Source organism: Gymnogyps californianus, chromosome 8, assembly GCF_018139145.2.
Source record: "Gymnogyps californianus isolate 813 chromosome 8, ASM1813914v2, whole genome shotgun sequence".
NCBI classification, from domain to species: Eukaryota; Metazoa; Chordata; class Aves; order Accipitriformes; family Cathartidae; genus Gymnogyps; species Gymnogyps californianus.
The window spans coordinates 7,734,592-7,751,656 of NC_059478.1; the positions used below are offsets into that span (position 1 = coordinate 7,734,592).

The 17,065-nt window shown below is 54.1% G+C and overlaps 2 protein-coding genes across 2 annotated transcripts; both read left to right on the plus strand.

Annotated features, from left to right (window-relative positions):
- The first annotated feature begins 3,386 nt into the window (after positions 1–3,386).
- On the plus strand, positions 3,387–9,311 carry LOC127019059 (dimethylaniline monooxygenase [N-oxide-forming] 1-like). Its single transcript, XM_050900972.1, has 7 exons — positions 3,387–3,527; positions 3,612–3,774; positions 4,502–4,644; positions 4,985–5,184; positions 5,730–6,085; positions 7,748–7,820; positions 8,969–9,311. Exons 1-7 carry the CDS (start codon positions 3,402–3,404, stop codon positions 9,309–9,311), a joined length of 1,404 nt encoding a protein of 467 aa, XP_050756929.1. The 5' UTR covers positions 3,387–3,401.
- A 2,452-nt stretch (positions 9,312–11,763) lies between these two features.
- On the plus strand, positions 11,764–16,668 carry LOC127019232 (dimethylaniline monooxygenase [N-oxide-forming] 4-like). The gene is made up of 8 exons (XM_050901201.1): positions 11,764–11,919; positions 12,219–12,407; positions 12,778–12,940; positions 13,351–13,496; positions 13,849–14,048; positions 14,228–14,580; positions 14,886–14,955; positions 16,290–16,668. The coding sequence occupies exons 1-8, from the start codon at positions 11,788–11,790 to the stop codon at positions 16,666–16,668; spliced, it is 1,632 nt and encodes a 543-aa protein (XP_050757158.1). The 5' UTR covers positions 11,764–11,787.
- Positions 16,669–17,065: the final 397 nt, after the last annotated feature.

A 17,065-nucleotide genomic window follows, 5' to 3' on the forward strand; every position in this document is an offset into this window, starting at 1 on the left:
GCCCAGTGTGCTCCCAGGGGCAAACCCAGGAGCCAGGCATTGGGCAGAAACAGTGGGAGATGCTGGGGTAGGGAAGCCCGAGAAGGCTGATGTCTCTTTGTCGGTGCTGCAGATGGGTGGCAGCCCAGGCTGCCGTACTCCCAGCAGTGCCCCAGCACAGGGACGGGGAGTCCTGTCCCTCCACGAACCAAACGTGTTTTATTCAAGTGCCTGGGTCCACCACAAAGCTCAGCAGACTTTTCCTATGGCTAATTACCTTCCTTGTTACCAATGTGCATCTTATTTCCACTTCTAGTTTCAACTCCCAGCTACGGGCCCATCTTGTGCCTCTGTAGATCTGAACGCAGGCTCTGAGCAGATGTCTCTGTTGGGTGGAGCCGCTTTATTTACCACCCTCTGTTCTGCAGACCTCGGATGGGTTTTTCTCCCCCTCCCTTGCAGCCGCCTCGGTTATTCAAACTGCTTAAAGAGCTGATATCAAATCTGGGCCCATCGCTCCAGGAGCGCCTTTGTCAGTGGCAAGGTGATACATTGATGGGGCCGGCAGCTTTCACCACGTCCCCTGCGCTCACACTGCAGAGCCTCAGTGAGCTATCTGCTGTCACCCCCATGGCACAAACATCGCTATGTCTTTTTCTAAACACTGGTTTTCCTAAAGACCCAGTCCTCTATCAACTGTCTCTCCGTGGCCTCTGTGTCCAGCTGTATTCATTTGCAGAGATTTCATACTTTCTTACCAGTCACCCCTAAAGATATTGAGTAGCTGGGGGTAAAGCCCTGTCCAAAGCTACCCTTGTCCCCTTCATTTCCATGATCATTTACCGTTGGGAGATACCTGGATGGGTGCTATGTCCTGCACTGATATTTCAGCTAACTTTTCCACTTTCTTTGTGCTTAGGACTTTGGTACACCGGTGTTTGTGGCCATTTCACGCCCTACCAATTTGCATGAGGAGCCTCTTGCCCTCTGCCGGCAGCTGTACGTGTGGCCGATGGCACGATGCAGCCTCCATGCCCCATCAGCAGTGACCGCAAAGCCAGCTCTTTTTTGGAAGGTGCCCTGAGTGCAAAGTCCTGCCAAAACCCCGCTGTCCGTCGGCCGCTTCGGCTCCCTTTTGGAAGGCAGCCATGAGGCAAGTGAAAACATCCCACAGCTGGAGCCACCCCGACACACATGGGTCCTCCTTGCACGACTGCGGGACACATCTGGACCACTCCGGTCTCTCCCACCCACTCGATCCCCTTTAGGGATCAGCAGCCGGGCTGTCCGGCTCACCCCACACGACAGCAGGAGACTCCAGCCACTCCTCCCGCTGCAAACCCCGGTTGTGCAACCGCTGTGGGAGTGGGGTGGCCGTGCCAGGGGAGCCACCCACCCTCCCCTGCCTCTGCCAAAGCGCCGCGTCTCGCCTATAAATCGGGAGCAAGAGGGGCTCTCCCCGCAGTGGCGAGACGGAGCGCAGGAAGCCTATGCTGGGAGGTAAGTGTCCCTGGGGGGCTGCGAAGCCCTTCCATCCCTCCCTGCCCTACGCAAACACCTCATGGCTTGAGACTTCTGAGGTGAGCTGCTATGAATACTTGCAGGTACAGTATGGAAAGTGTGGCAGAAACAGCCATGGGGTAGCAGAGACAGTGTTTCCCAGAGGTTATTTTTACCTTCTCTGCAGGGTAGGGAATTAAATAGCGTACGTAGCTGGGAGATGTTTGTGATATAAGTTAACTCCCACCATGCAAACCCCCCCCTCCCCCCAACAGTTAACGATGAGCAGCTTATGCTAGTGCTTTCTTCGCTTAAAAAGGAAAAAGTCTAGTTTTCATTCCAACCTTGGAAAGCAGAGTATTCATTAGGTGCTGCCTTCCTACTGAAAGTTGAAATTGTTCATGGGGAATTTGGTGTTTTTTAGAAAATACTGCGTCCAACCCCATTTTTCTGCTGAAGACTTTTTTTTTTTGTTTTCGGACGAATACACCATCCTCTGTGTCTGGTGGAAGCTGAAAGTGCTTCTTGGGGCAGAGGAGCCGGTGCCAACTGGCCGTAGTGCTGTCCCGGTACACCAGGTTAATAACTCAGGCAGGCAGGGTGCTCCCCGCCGGCACTGGGGTTAAACCAGGGGTTGCAGCAGCACCCCCAGGCCACCTGCGTGGTGGTCCCCGCTCTGGCAATGTCCAGCCCGAGCCACAGCGCCTGACCATCATCCCTTGTTTCATTGCCCAGCACTATCAAGAAGGGTTCGGGTCCATCATCCCCACTGCAGCCCTGGGAGCCTCGTAGGGCTGGACGTCAGCCCGGGGGCTGCTGCCTTTCGAGCCCCGGGGTCGAGCTGTTTGCAGCCCTGCAACAGCCTGTCTGTCCAACCCAGACCTCCCCAGCGGGGTGGCTTTGGGAGACAGACACAAAAGCATCCCTAAAGCCAACGTGTGCTACACCCGCAGCCCCTCCGTCGGCCTCGGTGGCCGTGTCAATGTCAGCGGTGTCTTCCCTGGGGATGGGGGACGGGACCCAATCAGTAATGCAGAGACCGAATAGCCCCGGTGCACATTTTGTTTTCTTTTCTAAGAAAGGCAGGGGCAGATCTCCAAAGATAAAATACAAATACTTGCAAGACTGATAAGGAGGGATAGTTTAAACACAGCCTGTAAATAAAAATTGGCAGTGAGTTGTGGCTTAACTACGTACTTTCAAAGTGAGTTTCCAGGGCAACTGCAGGGTTTTGGAAGCAGCCTGGCAAGTGCACTGTAAAAGTGGATGGATTTATTTTTTAAAAAAGAGAGAGAGAGAGAGAGAGAAAATGGAGATTTAAAGACATTTAATCTAACTTGTAAATTAAGAGCCCACAATGCTGATAAAGGGAATGCAAGGTTTGGGGGTGGCATATAGAGAAATCCCCTACAGAGATTGTGCCAGCAGCTGCTCCCTGGGAGGGTGGTGACTGTCTGCGGGATTTTTCCCAGGTTAAGCCCCGTTCACAGCCCGGGATCCTGGTGGAGATGGCGGGGATGAGCGTGGCAGTGGTGGGCGCGGGCGTCAGCGGGCTGGTGGCCACCAAGTGCTGCCTGGATGAGGGGCTGGAGCCCACCTGCTTCGAGCAGAGCCAGGACATCGGGGGGCTCTGGCGCTACATGGTGAGCCGGCGGTGCCCATCCTCCTTCCCACAGGAGCGGCAGCTTTGCAGGCTGGGGAGAGGGTCGAGCTGGGCTCCAGCGGGTGGGGAAGGGATGCAAGAGCTTGCTGGGTGCTGTCCTCTCCTGGCTGCGCTCCCTGAGACCAGGGGAAGGGGAGCCGAGAGATGGTCCCCACCCCGGGGCGCAGGGCTGATGCACCCCGGGGTGCCATGCCAGGAGCACATCGAGGCGGGCCGGCCAAGCCTCTACCCATCAGTCATCAGCAACACCTCGAAGGAGATGTCGGCATTCTCTGACTTCCCCTACCCTGAGGACTTCCCGGTATTCCTGCCCAATGCCCAGCTCCTGGACTACCTCCGGCGCTATGCTGAGCGCTTCGGCCTCCGGGAGCACATCAAATTTGGGGTGAGTGATGGGTGTCCCAGCACTGCCCCGCTCCCTGCGTATGCTGGGCACCGGCTGTGACTCCGGTTTGCTTCCATGTTTCAGACCACCGTTGTCAGCATCCGGAAACACCCCGACTTTGCCAGCACGGGCCAGTGGGACGTGGTCACGGAGGCGGACGGGAAGCAGACATCGCACGTCTTCGATGCCGTTATGGTTTGCAGCGGCAATTTCTCCGAGCCATTCCTCCCCCTGCACTGTTTTCCCGGTACAGTATGTGGCTGCCTGCAGTTACCTGCTTCCAGGGGCTGGGGGGAGAAGGGTTAGCGGTTCCTCGGGGAAAGTGCTTCCTTCCTTTTCTTGCTTCTGCTTTTCAAACCTCCTGGCATGAACAGCAATACATCCTCGTGCTTCATCATCTTTGTCTTTGCAGGCAGGGGACACTTCAGAGCAAACTTCCAAGGTAGGGTGGTTTAGCCTCGGCGAAACTGTCCACACAGTATGTGAGATGGGACAAGGTCCTCTCAGTGAAGCTCCGTCATCTTTGACAGGGTTGTATTCATCACTGCTGTGATGAGTCTTCCCAGTTCTCAGCATAGAGAGGGTTGCCTTGTCATCAGCTTTATCAAGTGCTTCTGAAGCCACTTGTAGGACAGGAGGAGAGGTTTACTGGCTTTGCTGAACCTTTGCGTCCCCATCTGGTAAAGGCTGAATCCTGAGACTGTACCCGCACAGCTCTTGCACATAACTGTCTTCCAAGTCCCACCCAGCACATGTGCCCCTGCTCGCTGCTGCCCAGGGATGCGTGAGACCCCATTTTGGAGAGGAAGCACCGATTCCGTGTGCGTGGGATGGAGGGCTGGACCTCCCTGAGTCCCTGGCGGCCAGTGATTGCACTTCCTTCCTTGTGCCATCTGGATTGTTTCTATGCCAGTTCTCCCAACAAAACCCACAAATGCTCAAGTAATTAAAAGCTTTGTTTCTTTTTCCCCAAGGCATCAAGAGGTTTCAAGGCCAGTACTTTCACAGCCGGCAGTACAAGCATCCCGACGTGTTTCAGGGGAAGCGTGTCCTCGTGGTCGGCATGGGCAATTCAGGAGTGGACATCGCGGTGGAGGCCAGCCGTGTAGCCGCGAAGGTACCACGACCTAGCCACCCCAGGGGTGCGGGGAAGGTGATGCTGGGGGCAATAGCTCAGTTTGCCATCACCACAGGGAGGGCAAGCTGGGTTTACCCTGCATGGTGTCCAAACAGTATTTCTGAACCTGTATTTCTTGGTCAAAAACCTACCCTGAAAGCAAGCTGGTTGTTCTCTTCTCTCCTGTTTCACCTCCATCTCCAGCTGCCAAGAGGTCTTAAAGATGCGGTTGCTGCTCTTTCATTGTGTAGCTGTCTGCGCCATGCCCCTCTGGGGTTACTTTATAAAGGTAAAGCAGCAAATTCATCAGCCGAATCGTTGATTCTCCACTCTCTCCCAGGTGACTGTTTGCACCGGACGAGGTGCCTGGGTGCTCAGCCGTGTGTTTGACCACGGCTACCCATGGGACATGGTTTTCAACACTCGCCTTATGAGCCTGATCAGAAACAGCCTCCCTGGACCCCTTTCATGGGGGTTGATGAACTACAGGGTGAACCAGTGGTTCAATCATGAAGACTATGGCGTTCAACCAGAGAAGAGGTACTTCTTAGTGGCTCCCATCCCATGTGGTGTCACAGGGCTTGTGCTGCAGGCAGGGAGGAGATCTCCAACAACCAACATCAACCAATGCAGCAACCAAAGCCCAGACTGGGGTGATCTCCAGCGGGGAGTTTGTAGCCCAGTGGGAAAAGATAAGCCGTAGCCCCCTTAGGTGGTGTGAGATGGAGTATGCTGGAAAAGCCCAGGAAAGACCAGAGGAGTTTTCTTCATGAGGATCCCTGGGAAAAGAGGAGGAGGGAGGCTTAAAGCATGGATCAGCTCTGAAAAGAGATGGTTTAAAGAGTAATTGAATGAATGGAGGAAGAAGGCAGATGTCCACGAGTGACTCAGGCTGTGGGACAGGGTGACATTGGTGCAAGGGTGAAACATGTCAGTTTTTGGAGAGGGGGGAGGCAGGGCTGTTTGCTCAGAGCAAATGACACGGGGAGGTTGTGGGGCTGGAGGCTCCAGGGGGAGGAGGAGCAGGGGCACTGGCAGGGCTTATTCGTGGTCTCCAACGCTCAGAGCCCCTTGGCTCTCCACAGCTGCTTGGTGCGCGAGCCCGTGGTGAATGACGACCTTCCAAGCTACATCCTGACGGGGAGGATCACCATCAAGCCGGGCGTGAAGGAGTTCAAGGAAAACTCGGTTGTTTTCCACAATTGCCCTGAGGAGGAGCCCATCGATATCGTCGTCTTCTGCACAGGCTACAACGTCTCCTTCCCATTCCTAGAAGAAGCAGTCGTCAAGGTGGAAAACAAGCACGCGTCCCTCTACAAATACGTGTTCCCGACCCACCTGGAGAGGCCCACCCTGGCCGTCCTTGGGCTGATCAAGCCGTTAGGAGGCATCATGCCCGTGACAGAGATGCAAGCACGCTGGGTGACCCGCGTCTTCAAAGGTAGGAAAGCTAACGTGAGCTCTCCTGTGTACCAAAATGCAGTTCAGACTGGACACGTCTTGTCCCCTCTGTGCACCAAGAGGGATTTCTGTCCTTGGAGAGCCCAGAGCTAAGAAGCTCACTTCTTGAAGTGGACAGGGGAAGGACAAGGGCTCAGACTTCCCAAGTGTCGTGGTTTAACCCCAGTCAGCACCACGCAGCCGTTTCCCCCTCCCCCTCCCAGTGGGGTGAGGAGGAGGAAAGCAAAAGGAAAAAAAAAAAGTAAAACTCGTGGGTTGAGATAAGAACAGTTTAATAGCTAAGTAAAATATAATACTAACAATAGTAATAATGAAACATAATAATAATAGTAATGAAAAGGAACACAAAAAAAAAAAAAAGGAGGGGGGGGGGCGGAGAAAAAAACCAGTGATGCACAATGCAATTGCTCACCACCTGCTGACCGATGCCCAGTTAGTTCCCAAACCGCGATCCGCGCCTCCCGGCCAACTCCCCCCTGTTTATATACTGGGCATGATGTTCCATGGTATGGAATACCCCTTTGGCTAGTTCGGGTCAGCTGCCCCGGCTCTGCTCCCTCCCAGCTTCTTGCACATCTGCTTGCTGGTAGAGCACGGGAGACTGAAAAGTCCTTGACTTAAGATAAGCGCTACTTAGCAACAACTAAAACATCAGAGTGTTATCAACATCATTCTCACACCAAATCCAAAACACAGCACTGTACCAGCTACTAAGAAGAAAGTTAACTCTGTCCCAGCCGAAACCAGGACACCAAGTTATTTCACTTCAGCTGAGCTACAGCAACATGAGTGCATGATTGGTCCAAGTTCATGCATGCAGTACATGCAAGTTCATGACATCTACCTTAAATCATTTTTTTTTTTTGCCCTTTAAGCTGATGCTTTTAAGCTAATGCTTTGTACCCCACCTGCTGCAAGCTGAGAGCATGCACTCTGTTCCTTACTGTGACTCAGCTGATGTGCAGTCCTGCACCTGAGCCTGCAAACCATGGTCTAAACTATGTTGTTCAGGACAATATTTTCTCTCTAAAATATTTTAGAAGTCAGAGCACAGAGATGGATATGTAAACTTGGATGCACAGGTAAGAGTTGTCTTTAAGATACTGTGGTGGATCCATCCTGGCAGAATTCACTGCTCTTGAAGGGACAGGGTTGTTTGTCCACCATGACTACCAGAGAAGAGTCCCATTGCCCCACAAGAGGAATTATTTGTCATTATTGATGCGAGGAAAGAAACCTACTGGTGTTTTTTATTGTTTGTTTTTTTAAATAAAAATAAAAATAATAATAATAACCTCCCAGTGGGCTGGTGTGGAGGGCTGCATCAAGGCTCCTCCACAGAGCTGGGAGAGCTCTGGGGTTTCTCTTTGGGATGGTGCTCTCTGGGGCTTGCATGGCCCATCTCACCCCACATCATCTGCCTGTGCCCCAACAGCACAAATCTGTAAGAGCAGGAAAAAATGTAGGTGAATTCGTGCTACCATGGAGGGCTAGTCTCTGGCAAGTTGCCACTGCCCAGCTAAATCCATCAATGAGGCTTTCCTGCCCTCCCAGGGAAGGGCTTCCCACGTTTTGCATTGCTGAATGAGTTCCCAAGTCCCCCCGGGAGTTAAACTCTGCAGGACTCTCTCCTCTTTTCTAGGCTTGTGTCAGTTGCCTCCTCAGTCTGTCATGGAGAAGGAAGTAAACGAGAAGAAGAAAAACCAAGTGCAAAGGTAAGCCAGTCCCTGGAGCCCTGAAGGTTTTCCATTGGATTGAAAAGCCCCTGGAGTTTGGGGAGCAGCAACACAGCTCACACTCTGCGGCTGCTCCCTGCTCCTATAGCGGAGGCAAGGGGGGGATGCCCAGATCCAGCCACCCCCTTATTCACTTGCACTGAGCCAATGTAACCTTTGATTTGATGCTGATATTTTGCTTGTTGAAATTAATTCAGGGTAGTCGAGACTAAAGCTTGCTTGGGAGTTGGGGAAGCGTGCCAGGGACTGAGAGATAAAATGGCAGAGAAATTAATGGTAAAAAATGCAAAGTAATTCAGCAGGGTTAAAAAAAGCCAACCCGAGGTGTACGTACAAATTGTCTCACCTCTCAGCACGGGGATCTGAATCACTGTGAATAGGTGTCTCAGCACATCGACGCATAGTTCATGGGCAGGCAAAAGATCAAATCAGAGGCTAAGAATTATTGGGAAATGAATGAGAGAAAACCAGGAAACTAGGCAATATATTAATGCATGGTTCATCTAGATTGCTGTAGTAGGAAAGGTATAGAGGGGTGAAATACAGAATTGCACAGAACAATTGCTGTACAATACAAGGTTAGACAGCTGAAGGTGGAGACATGAAGTGGTGAATTCTGCAGGGAAAGTGAACTGGGAGCAATTCTTCAATTCACCACACATTTTTGCAATACTCAGTGGAAACGGATGTGAAGGAAACTAAAGCGTGCCGCCTTTCTCATGCTGCACGTGACTCCTGTGCAGAGAGCAAAGGGAAACTAGTTAAAAAAACCAACCAAACAAAGAAACAAAACTGGTTTGACAAAGTCTTTTAGAAAAGGTCCACCAAAGTGAAGAGAGAGGGTCCAGATACAACTTGTGGGTGATGAAGTGAAGGACCAACTGATGTGTGTGAGAAAGGTGTATACCAGAGCCAGCATTGCTTTACACGTGCTGTGTCATGGGCAGGATTCGGGCCCAGACAGACCCTGGTTCCCACTGCACGTACGCCCAGTCCTTTCCTAAGAGGAACCCAGTTGCGTTCGGATGCAATAACAACATGGATGCAGAGGATCTGACCTTCAGTTCCTCTTAGCCCCACTGACACCAATCCTTCTCCCACCTCTTTTTCTTCTCCAATTCATTAAGGTTTGGTCTGTCCTTCGACGAAGTCCTCAAAACCGATTGTGTGGTCTACATGGACAAGCTCGCCTCCTTTATCGGCGCCAAGCCCAGCGTGCTGGGGCTGCTCTGCAGAGACCCCCGTCTGGCCCTCACCATTTTCTTTGGCCCCTGCACCCCCTATCAGTACCGGCTGGGGGGCCCCGGGTGCTGGGAGGGGGCACGCCAGGCCATCCTCACCCAGTGGGACCGGACCCTGAAGCCCAGGAGAACACGAGTCCCCGCTGGCTCCTCCAGCCTCTGCCCTTCTCTCCTGACTGTGGTGGGGTTTCTCCTGCTCCTGGCTGCCCTGGTTTTCGGTTTTCAGTAGATTTTAGAGTCTGTTTAGGTTTTTTGTTGTCCTTAGGATGTTACCTTAGGTCAGACAGTTCCACAGAGTGCCACGGGACAGGGGGAAAGGGATTTCAGCAGATCGCAACAAATTTAAAACTTTAACCAGCAGCACAAACTCCTCTCTGCTCCAGCTCACCCCCAAGCACAGCTTTGCAGACATGATTAGCTGGGGATGGCAGCCTTCCCCCAGCATTTATCGCCCCTCTGCTGCTCTCCTCCCTGCTGCCATAAGCAGAGCACGGCTGTGTGGCACGGCCGTGCCTGGACCATGCTGGCCAGGATGCAGCAAGGACAAGACTAGCAAAAATGGCTTTGGGTGTCGCAGACGGAAAGGAGCACAAGTGCCCAGCCCTGCCCCAAATCACCTGGGAACTGGGGTCTTTAGTCCAGCCAGGGGTTATCTGGGCTGGGTACACAGATCAGGCTGTCCCTTCTTCCAACATTAAACCCTACCACCCAAAAATCCCAGTTTGGGTTAAATTGGTGCATCTTTCCAGTGAAGGGGCCCTGGCTGCAGTGGTTTGTCACCCCTGCGACTGGGGCTGGTACCCTGCGGGGCTGAGCACTCCCAGCTCCACTTCCCTGCGCTCCCCACCACCGGACAATCCTGGGCCTTCGTTTTGTACACGGAGAGACTTTCAATCAATAAAATTTCATCTGCTGTGGCAGGATTGTGCTGCAGGCTGCTGCCTCGTCGTCTCCCTGTGTGCACGGGAAGAGCTGGGGGATCCCGTGCCTGGGCTGGGGCCATGCCAGCAGGTGCCGCGGACAACCCACAAGCCTAGGGCTGCAAGGGCTTTCACTGACCACCAAAAATTAGGCTGCACTGTGCACCATGTCCTCCGTCCATGCTGTCTGCTGGCGTGCAGGCAACGGGAGTGTGCTTTGCTGACTTCCCGGGGATGCCAACCAAGCGCCTGCCCAGCGCAGGCAGCACGTGGTGGGGACAGATGCTGCCAGGGCTGGGGCAGCAGTAAGCTGCAGCGTGGGAGTCCTTGCAAGAGCGGCCCCCTTGGGATTACGGTCCAGATTTCCACCTGGCACCGCCATGGGGAGGTTGAGATCTTTCTGCCAGCACATTTAAGCACAGCAGAGCTGGGGAGCGTGGGTGTAAAGGTCAGTGGTGCAAGAGCCACAGCGAGTTGCCCGGACTTCAACCTTTCCTTTAAATCTGTGGCTAGAGAAATGTGAAGCAAAGTTCGGCCGAAGCCTAAGCAGCGAAGGTACAGCGCTACCCTGCAAGGTTTGATCCTCGCTTCTCTCTGGGTGGGTTTTGCAGGATTTAAAAGCAGGCAGCCAGCTCTCAGGGGTTTTGGGGTTCGCCGCTGGCTTCGCCTTGCTTGCTGGCGGGTGGAGAGGGGGTGTCGTGGGGAACCTCCGGAGCAAAGCTATCTGTAGGCAGCGCTGGAAAAGAGGGGTGACTTTAGCACCTTGGGCACATCACTACCCTTTCCCAAAGCCAAGGGAGGCTCTGGAAACGGGGGGCGAGCAAGTGTTGGTATGTCCTGCCCTGTTCCTGCAGATCAAGGAGCAGCTCAGGCTGGGCTTTTGGATGCAGAGGGGTTTTTTTGCGCTTCCCTCATTTTTCCCTGGCTCTCTGCAGTTTCCTCCAGTTCCTGTTTATGTTAACTTATTTCTTGACACAAAATGGGTAGAAAAAATGTTATAAATGACTCTTTCTTCAGACTCAGCAGTAGGAGTGTTTGTTATCTAATCAAAGTTCATGTGGGTTCATTTTTTTTCCTGGTTTCTTTGTTTTCCAGTTAAGCTTGGTGCAGCTCAGTTTACACGCCCTGAGCTTTGAGTTCCTCCCATTTATACCCTGCGTTTCCTGGGTTTCTTACCTTTTGTATATTCTGTAATCCCAGCCACAGTTTCACGGTGCTGTCTAACTTCTGAATCACTGTGCCATGCTCCTGCTCAGTCAGGCATCACTTTTTTTTTTTTTTATAAAGTCTTTTTGTTTTTGAGAGAATGCCCTTTAATGGGAAATTAAAAAGGAAAGCATGAAAACGAGCCAGCTTAGCTGAAATTGTTTCTTGAAAAGGTTTCAGGAGGATCCCTTTGTGCAGGCAGAAGCAGATAGCTGCGAGCCCCTTCCCCTTCTTTGCATGCCCTGGTTTGGGCCAGGAAAGGGAATAAATAGAAGCAGCAATGCAGTGAGGTTTAAAAGTGCCTCCTTTTCCCCCACCTGCAGGAAAGGAATTGCTGGGCCCTTGGTGTGGGCTTAGCACAGCGGGAAGGGTAACGAGCAGTGTCCGTCTGTAACACTCGAGTCAGGAGCTGGCGATGGCTTTCTGCAAGGACGGTATTCCTCTGTGGACACCTGTAGCCAGAGAAGACATGGGGTGTTTTGCTGGGGATGGGAGGAAGGGACTGGTGTTTCTGCTAATCCCTGGGCTATTTTATTTCCAGTTCCTCGCACGCCAGCCCGTTGCCTGCTGCAGGACAGCATGGTGCGGCGTGTGGCCGTTATCGGGGCCGGGGTCGGCGGGTTGGCCTCCATCAAGTGCTGCCTGGACGAGGGGCTGGAGCCCACCTGCTTCGAGAGGAGCGAGGACATCGGGGGGCTTTGGCGCTACACGGTCAGTGGGCTCTGCCTGCGCGGGGAGGATTGTCCCTGGCTTTGTCCCCTCCCTCAGATGCCCTTTGCCTGCAGCAAAGAGGAAAGGGTGGCCCTCAGGGACCGTCCCTGTCCCAGGCATGGGGCTCCCCCTGACTCCCAGGTGGAGAAGGAGATGGAGGGAGCAGAAGCCATGGTTACCAAGTGCTAGTCCTGGTTTATTCCTTGTACCCGAATACAAGGAGGAAAAATACTCAGATACTTTGAGGGGAGAAAGTCCTTCCCCGCACACCTGCAAACAGCACCACTGGCTTCACACAGGACTCCATGGATGGCGGGCGGGTCAGCGTGTACCACTCAGTCATCACCAACACCTCCAAGGAGATGTCTTGCTTCAGCGACTTCCCCTGCCCAGAGGATTTTCCCAGTTTCCTACCCCACAGCCTCCTCCTGGAGTACTTTCGGATGTACGCCCGGCACTTTGACCTCCTGCGGCACATACGCTTCAAGGTGAGTGGGGACCCCAAACGTCACGGGGAGAAGAGCCATCAGCGGCTGCAGATACCAGGGCATCACCCAGGTGGGACGGGACAATGCTGGCTGTGATCCCATGAGGACCACGTGCCTTTTGCATCCTGAACGCAGCCTTTTTGGCTCCATGTTTTAAATTAGTCTGCTCGAACATGGGCTGCCTGGTGCATGCCCCTCCTCAACGCCATGACCAGGGGAAAGGTGCAGGGTGGGATTTAACAGCTTCAGAGGTGACATGCAGCTCCCCAGGGACCCAGCCTGCCCCCAGCAGCCCCAGTCCTTTGCAGGCAGGTCCTCTCCAAAACATGGTGCAGTCCCTGACTGCTGTTTTGCTGGGCTTTGGTGCAAGACGACAGCTCTCAGAGTGGCGAAGCGCCCGGATTTCGCCACCTCGGGCCAGTGGGAGGTGGTCACTGAGACCGATGGTGTCCAGGAGTCGCACATCTTCGATGCCGTCATGGTTTGCACCGGCCATTACCAGGAGCCCTACTTACCATTGGCTTCTTTCCCAGGTAAGCCCTGCCTCAGCAGCGGGGTGGGATGGGGCTGCCCCCCGGGGTTTCACCCAGCACCCATGGGTCCCTTGGCTGCATTTTCCTCTGCGAGCCTGCCTGCTCCACGAAGCCCCCGCGCTGGGGCAGGCAGGACCCTCACCCTGTAGGAATGGCGGGGAGCATTCCCAGGAAAGGGAAAAACACCTCATAAAGATGCAGCCAGGCTCTTGCATGAGAATTTGCAAAGCAGGACCGAGCCGAGGAGGTGCAGGAGGGTGGCATCACCCAGGGAGCCAAGACCTCCACGGGCTTCTCAGCTGCAAGCAGAGGTGGGAGGTGGAAGGTCGGGGGCTGCAAAGGGTCCAGGCATGAGGCTGGGGCAAGCAGATGTATCTGGCAGTAGGAGATGCTCCCTGCTCTCTGCCTAGGTATCGACACTCGCTTCAAAGGCCAGTACCTCCACAGCCGGGAATACAAAGTCGTGGAGGCTTTCCGGGGAAAGCGGGTCCTCGTGGTCGGCATTGGCAACACCGGCGGCGACCTCTCCGTGGAGCTGAGCCGCGTGGCTGCGAAGGTACAGCTCCGTGGTGGGGCCAAGCCCGGCCAGGGACCACCAGAGCCAGTAGCTCGGGGTATACGCAGGAAGCTTTGCCCACCAGGTTTCTCAATAAATAGCACTTCAAACTGAGGGCAATTGAAGAAGCTCTGCAATTCCTGGAGAGTTTGGGCCACCTGAGGAGTGGCCATTCAGCAGCTGTGGGAACTTTGCAGAAGCCACCACAAGCTGTTCGGTTCATTAGGACACTATCTCCTTCCCTGGGGTTAACCCTCTCGGCTCCCAAGTGCGGGAGATGGGATTTGCCATTCAGGGCAAAACCAGCAACAAGATGTCTGGGCAGGAGGCTGAGACCTGCCTTCTCCCCCAGGTGTTCCTCAGCACCAGGAGCAGCACGTGGGTGTTCAGCCGGGTCTCAGACCACGGCTTCCCCTTCGACATGGTCCACACCACCCGCTTCAACCACTTCCTCGACTGGCTTCTCCCGTCAGCCCTCACAAAGAGGATCAGGTTTCGGAAGTTCAATTCGCGGTTTAACCATGCGAACTATGGCTTGGCTTCCACTAAAAGGTGTTTTTTCTGACTATTTTGTTGGTTGGTCAGGGGGTTTTAATGGGGTGAAATGCTCAGTTTTTAACTTCAGGGGATATTTGTGGAATAGCAAACCATTGGAGGGGAACTCTGGCCACAAAAGACGTTTTGGGTCCCTCCCAGATGCTAACATTGCTGTCCTCTTTTCCACCTGCAAGCTCCAACTTTAAGATAATTATCAATGAAGAGCTGCCATTTTGCCTCCTCTCTGGAACCGTTGTGTTGAAGCCAAATGTGAAGGAGTTCACCGAAAGCTCTGCTGTTTTTGAAGACGGGACAACCGAAGAAAACATCGATGTGGTGCTCTTTGCCACAGGCTACATCTTCTCTTTTCCCTTCCTCGAAGAGTCGGTTCGCAGCCTCTTTGACGATAATCGTTCCCTCTATAAACGTATCTTCCCTCCCCAGCTGGAAAAGCCGACGCTGGCCATCATCGGCTTAGTCCAGCTGACCGGCTCTGTGATGGTGGGAGCAGAAATGCAGGCTCGCTGGGTGACGGGGATCTTTGCAGGTGGGAGATGGGGTGCAGGGATGGGGGGATCTGCTGGGGTGGGAGGTTTGGGGCAGCCTGACCTGCTGTCCACGGAGCCCAGGGCATATTTCAGCTCCTGCCGCAGTGCCCGTGGTGGCCACAGGCATTAGTAGCACCGTAGCTTCTGCCCCACAACCGCATCCCCATATCCCTGCTGCTCCACACATGCTGCCGTAACCAGCAAGCAAGAACGCTCTTGGTAAAGGGGCTGGAAGCATGGGAAGGGGGTGAACTTTTCAGCTTAAGGTGCTGCTGGAGGTCTCTGGTTTCTCTGCTCTTCTCAGGCTGGAACAAGCTCCCTCCCACCAGCAGGATGATGGCTGATGTTTTGAAGAAGAAGCCACCGGTCAAAAGGTGCATGATGCTCCTGCGCTCGGGGTGCGATGGGCACCATATACCGGGATAATCCCAGGGAAAGGGGGGCCCTATGGCAGTCGTGGGAGGGACCCGCCTAGGACACCCAACTCTTCTTGGATGCGTTTATTCCCTCACCACCCGTAGCGAGGTGGGGAAATGCTGTTGTGGCTCCTTTGTGGATGACGGACCAAGACACCAAGGGCACAGTGCTCTGGAGCAGCTTATGGCAAGACTCAGGACCTGCAGGTCCCCTCCGCCAGGCCTCCAAGCCACGTCCTTATTCCTAGCATGTCAAGATGGAGGTTTGGTTTCCTCCAGGCTAAGGGTGCCATCTTGTGGCTTCTCCCTTCCAAATCCAGGCAGCAGGGAGCACTGAGGTCAGGGTCAAGCCCCATCCAGAAACTCCATCGGAGCCAGGCGATGCGGGTGGGGGACAGTTTGGTGGCAGTTTTTGACAGGTCAGGATGAGTATTAGACGAGGGTGGAACGCATCCGTTGTGTACATGGGAGTTAACATCCTATCTTGTTGGCACTGGGATTTTACAGGAGGTCGAGACGTGTCCTCAAGGCCGTGGGATGGGTGATGGTGGATGTGCTGCCTTGCAGCAGCTTTCGGGAGCAAGGCGGGGACCTCAGGCCAGGCGGGGTGCAGGCTAGGTTAGGTCTGCCAGCAAGGCAGAGCTGGCTCATAACACACTGATGAAAAGCTGGGACAAAACAGAGCCACGGGGATTGTCATCAGGAGCCCCAGCGACTGCAGACATGACGCTGTTACACAGAAATATGGGAGTGTGAGGTGCAACGGAGACAAACTCGAGGTTGTCCCAAATTTGCTGAAGCAGATTCAGCACACGTCCTCCCTTCTGTGAGCGAGATGAGGACTCAAGCAGAAAAATCCTGGAGGTCCCTCCAGCATGGGAAGCTTTCTGCATCTCCCAGTTTTTCCCAGTCCCCTTGGCAGCCTTATCTGTGAATGTCTGCTCCTCTGCCTCTCAAAATTGGCCAAATCCACACCTGTGAATCTTGGGGAAGGACATAGTGTGGGTATTTGTGGCATTACAACAATGGCAATATTATGCTAGAACCGTTTTTGAGGCCACAACTAAGCTGCAGAGACAAAACAAGCTTCTGCCTATTCCCTGCCCCAGGTAACTGCTGAGGACCAACCCCACAGACGCTATTTCGGTGCCTTTATTTGGGGCTGAGGGAGCTTGGCCCTGGAGACCAGGGCTCGGCCGATGTCTGAGCCCAGAGCTTTTGCTTTCTGTGGAGCTGGGAACCTGAGATGAGATGATGCTATTTGATTTTGTCTCTTTTACGTCCCATTGAAGGAATCCATCTGAGAGGGAGAACCTGAAGATAAGTTTTATCAGCTACACTGATGAAATTGCTTCGTGTGCTGGTGTAAAGCCCAGCGTGTTGAGGCTGCTCCTGACGGACCCCCGGCTGGCCCTGGCTGTCTTCTTCGGCCCCTGCACACCATACCAGTACCGACTGGTGGGACGGGGGAAGTGGAGCGGAGCCAGAGACGCCATTCTGACTCAGTGGCAGCGGACGCTGAAGCCCTTGAGAACTCGGGTGGTGGATGACTCCTCTGATGGCTGGCACTGGATGTGCCTCCTGGCCCTGCCAGTGGCTCTCACAGCAGGTTTTCTGCTTTCTAAATACCCCCAGCTGGGCTGGAGCCCCTGGGCAGGTCCCCAGCTGTAGAAGAAACCTGGTGAGACCCGGTCCCGGGTGAGCTGGGGACGGTGTGAAGCTGTGCCGCTGCCAGGTGCCGTCAGCGGGGCTGGAGCTGGCCCAGCGCTGGCAGGAGCCCAGACCCCGGCACTGTCTGGTGTCCGGCCTCCTCCTGCCGATGTTTCACACCCACCAAGGGCCGTACGGAGCGTTTACCCCAAACCTGCCGCAATCCGTGCCCGTGTTGCACCAGCACCAGGCAGAATCTCCAGAGGACTTTTGGGAAGAGCCATTTTGGGATGGATTGGTGTGCACAGGGCCAGCCTTCCTCCCCCCCTGCTTGCTCAGAGCTTCCTCCATAAGATTTCAGCAAGACCCACAACACCTTGAGATTTTTCTGAAACACTAACTGTAGAGATCTTTGTGT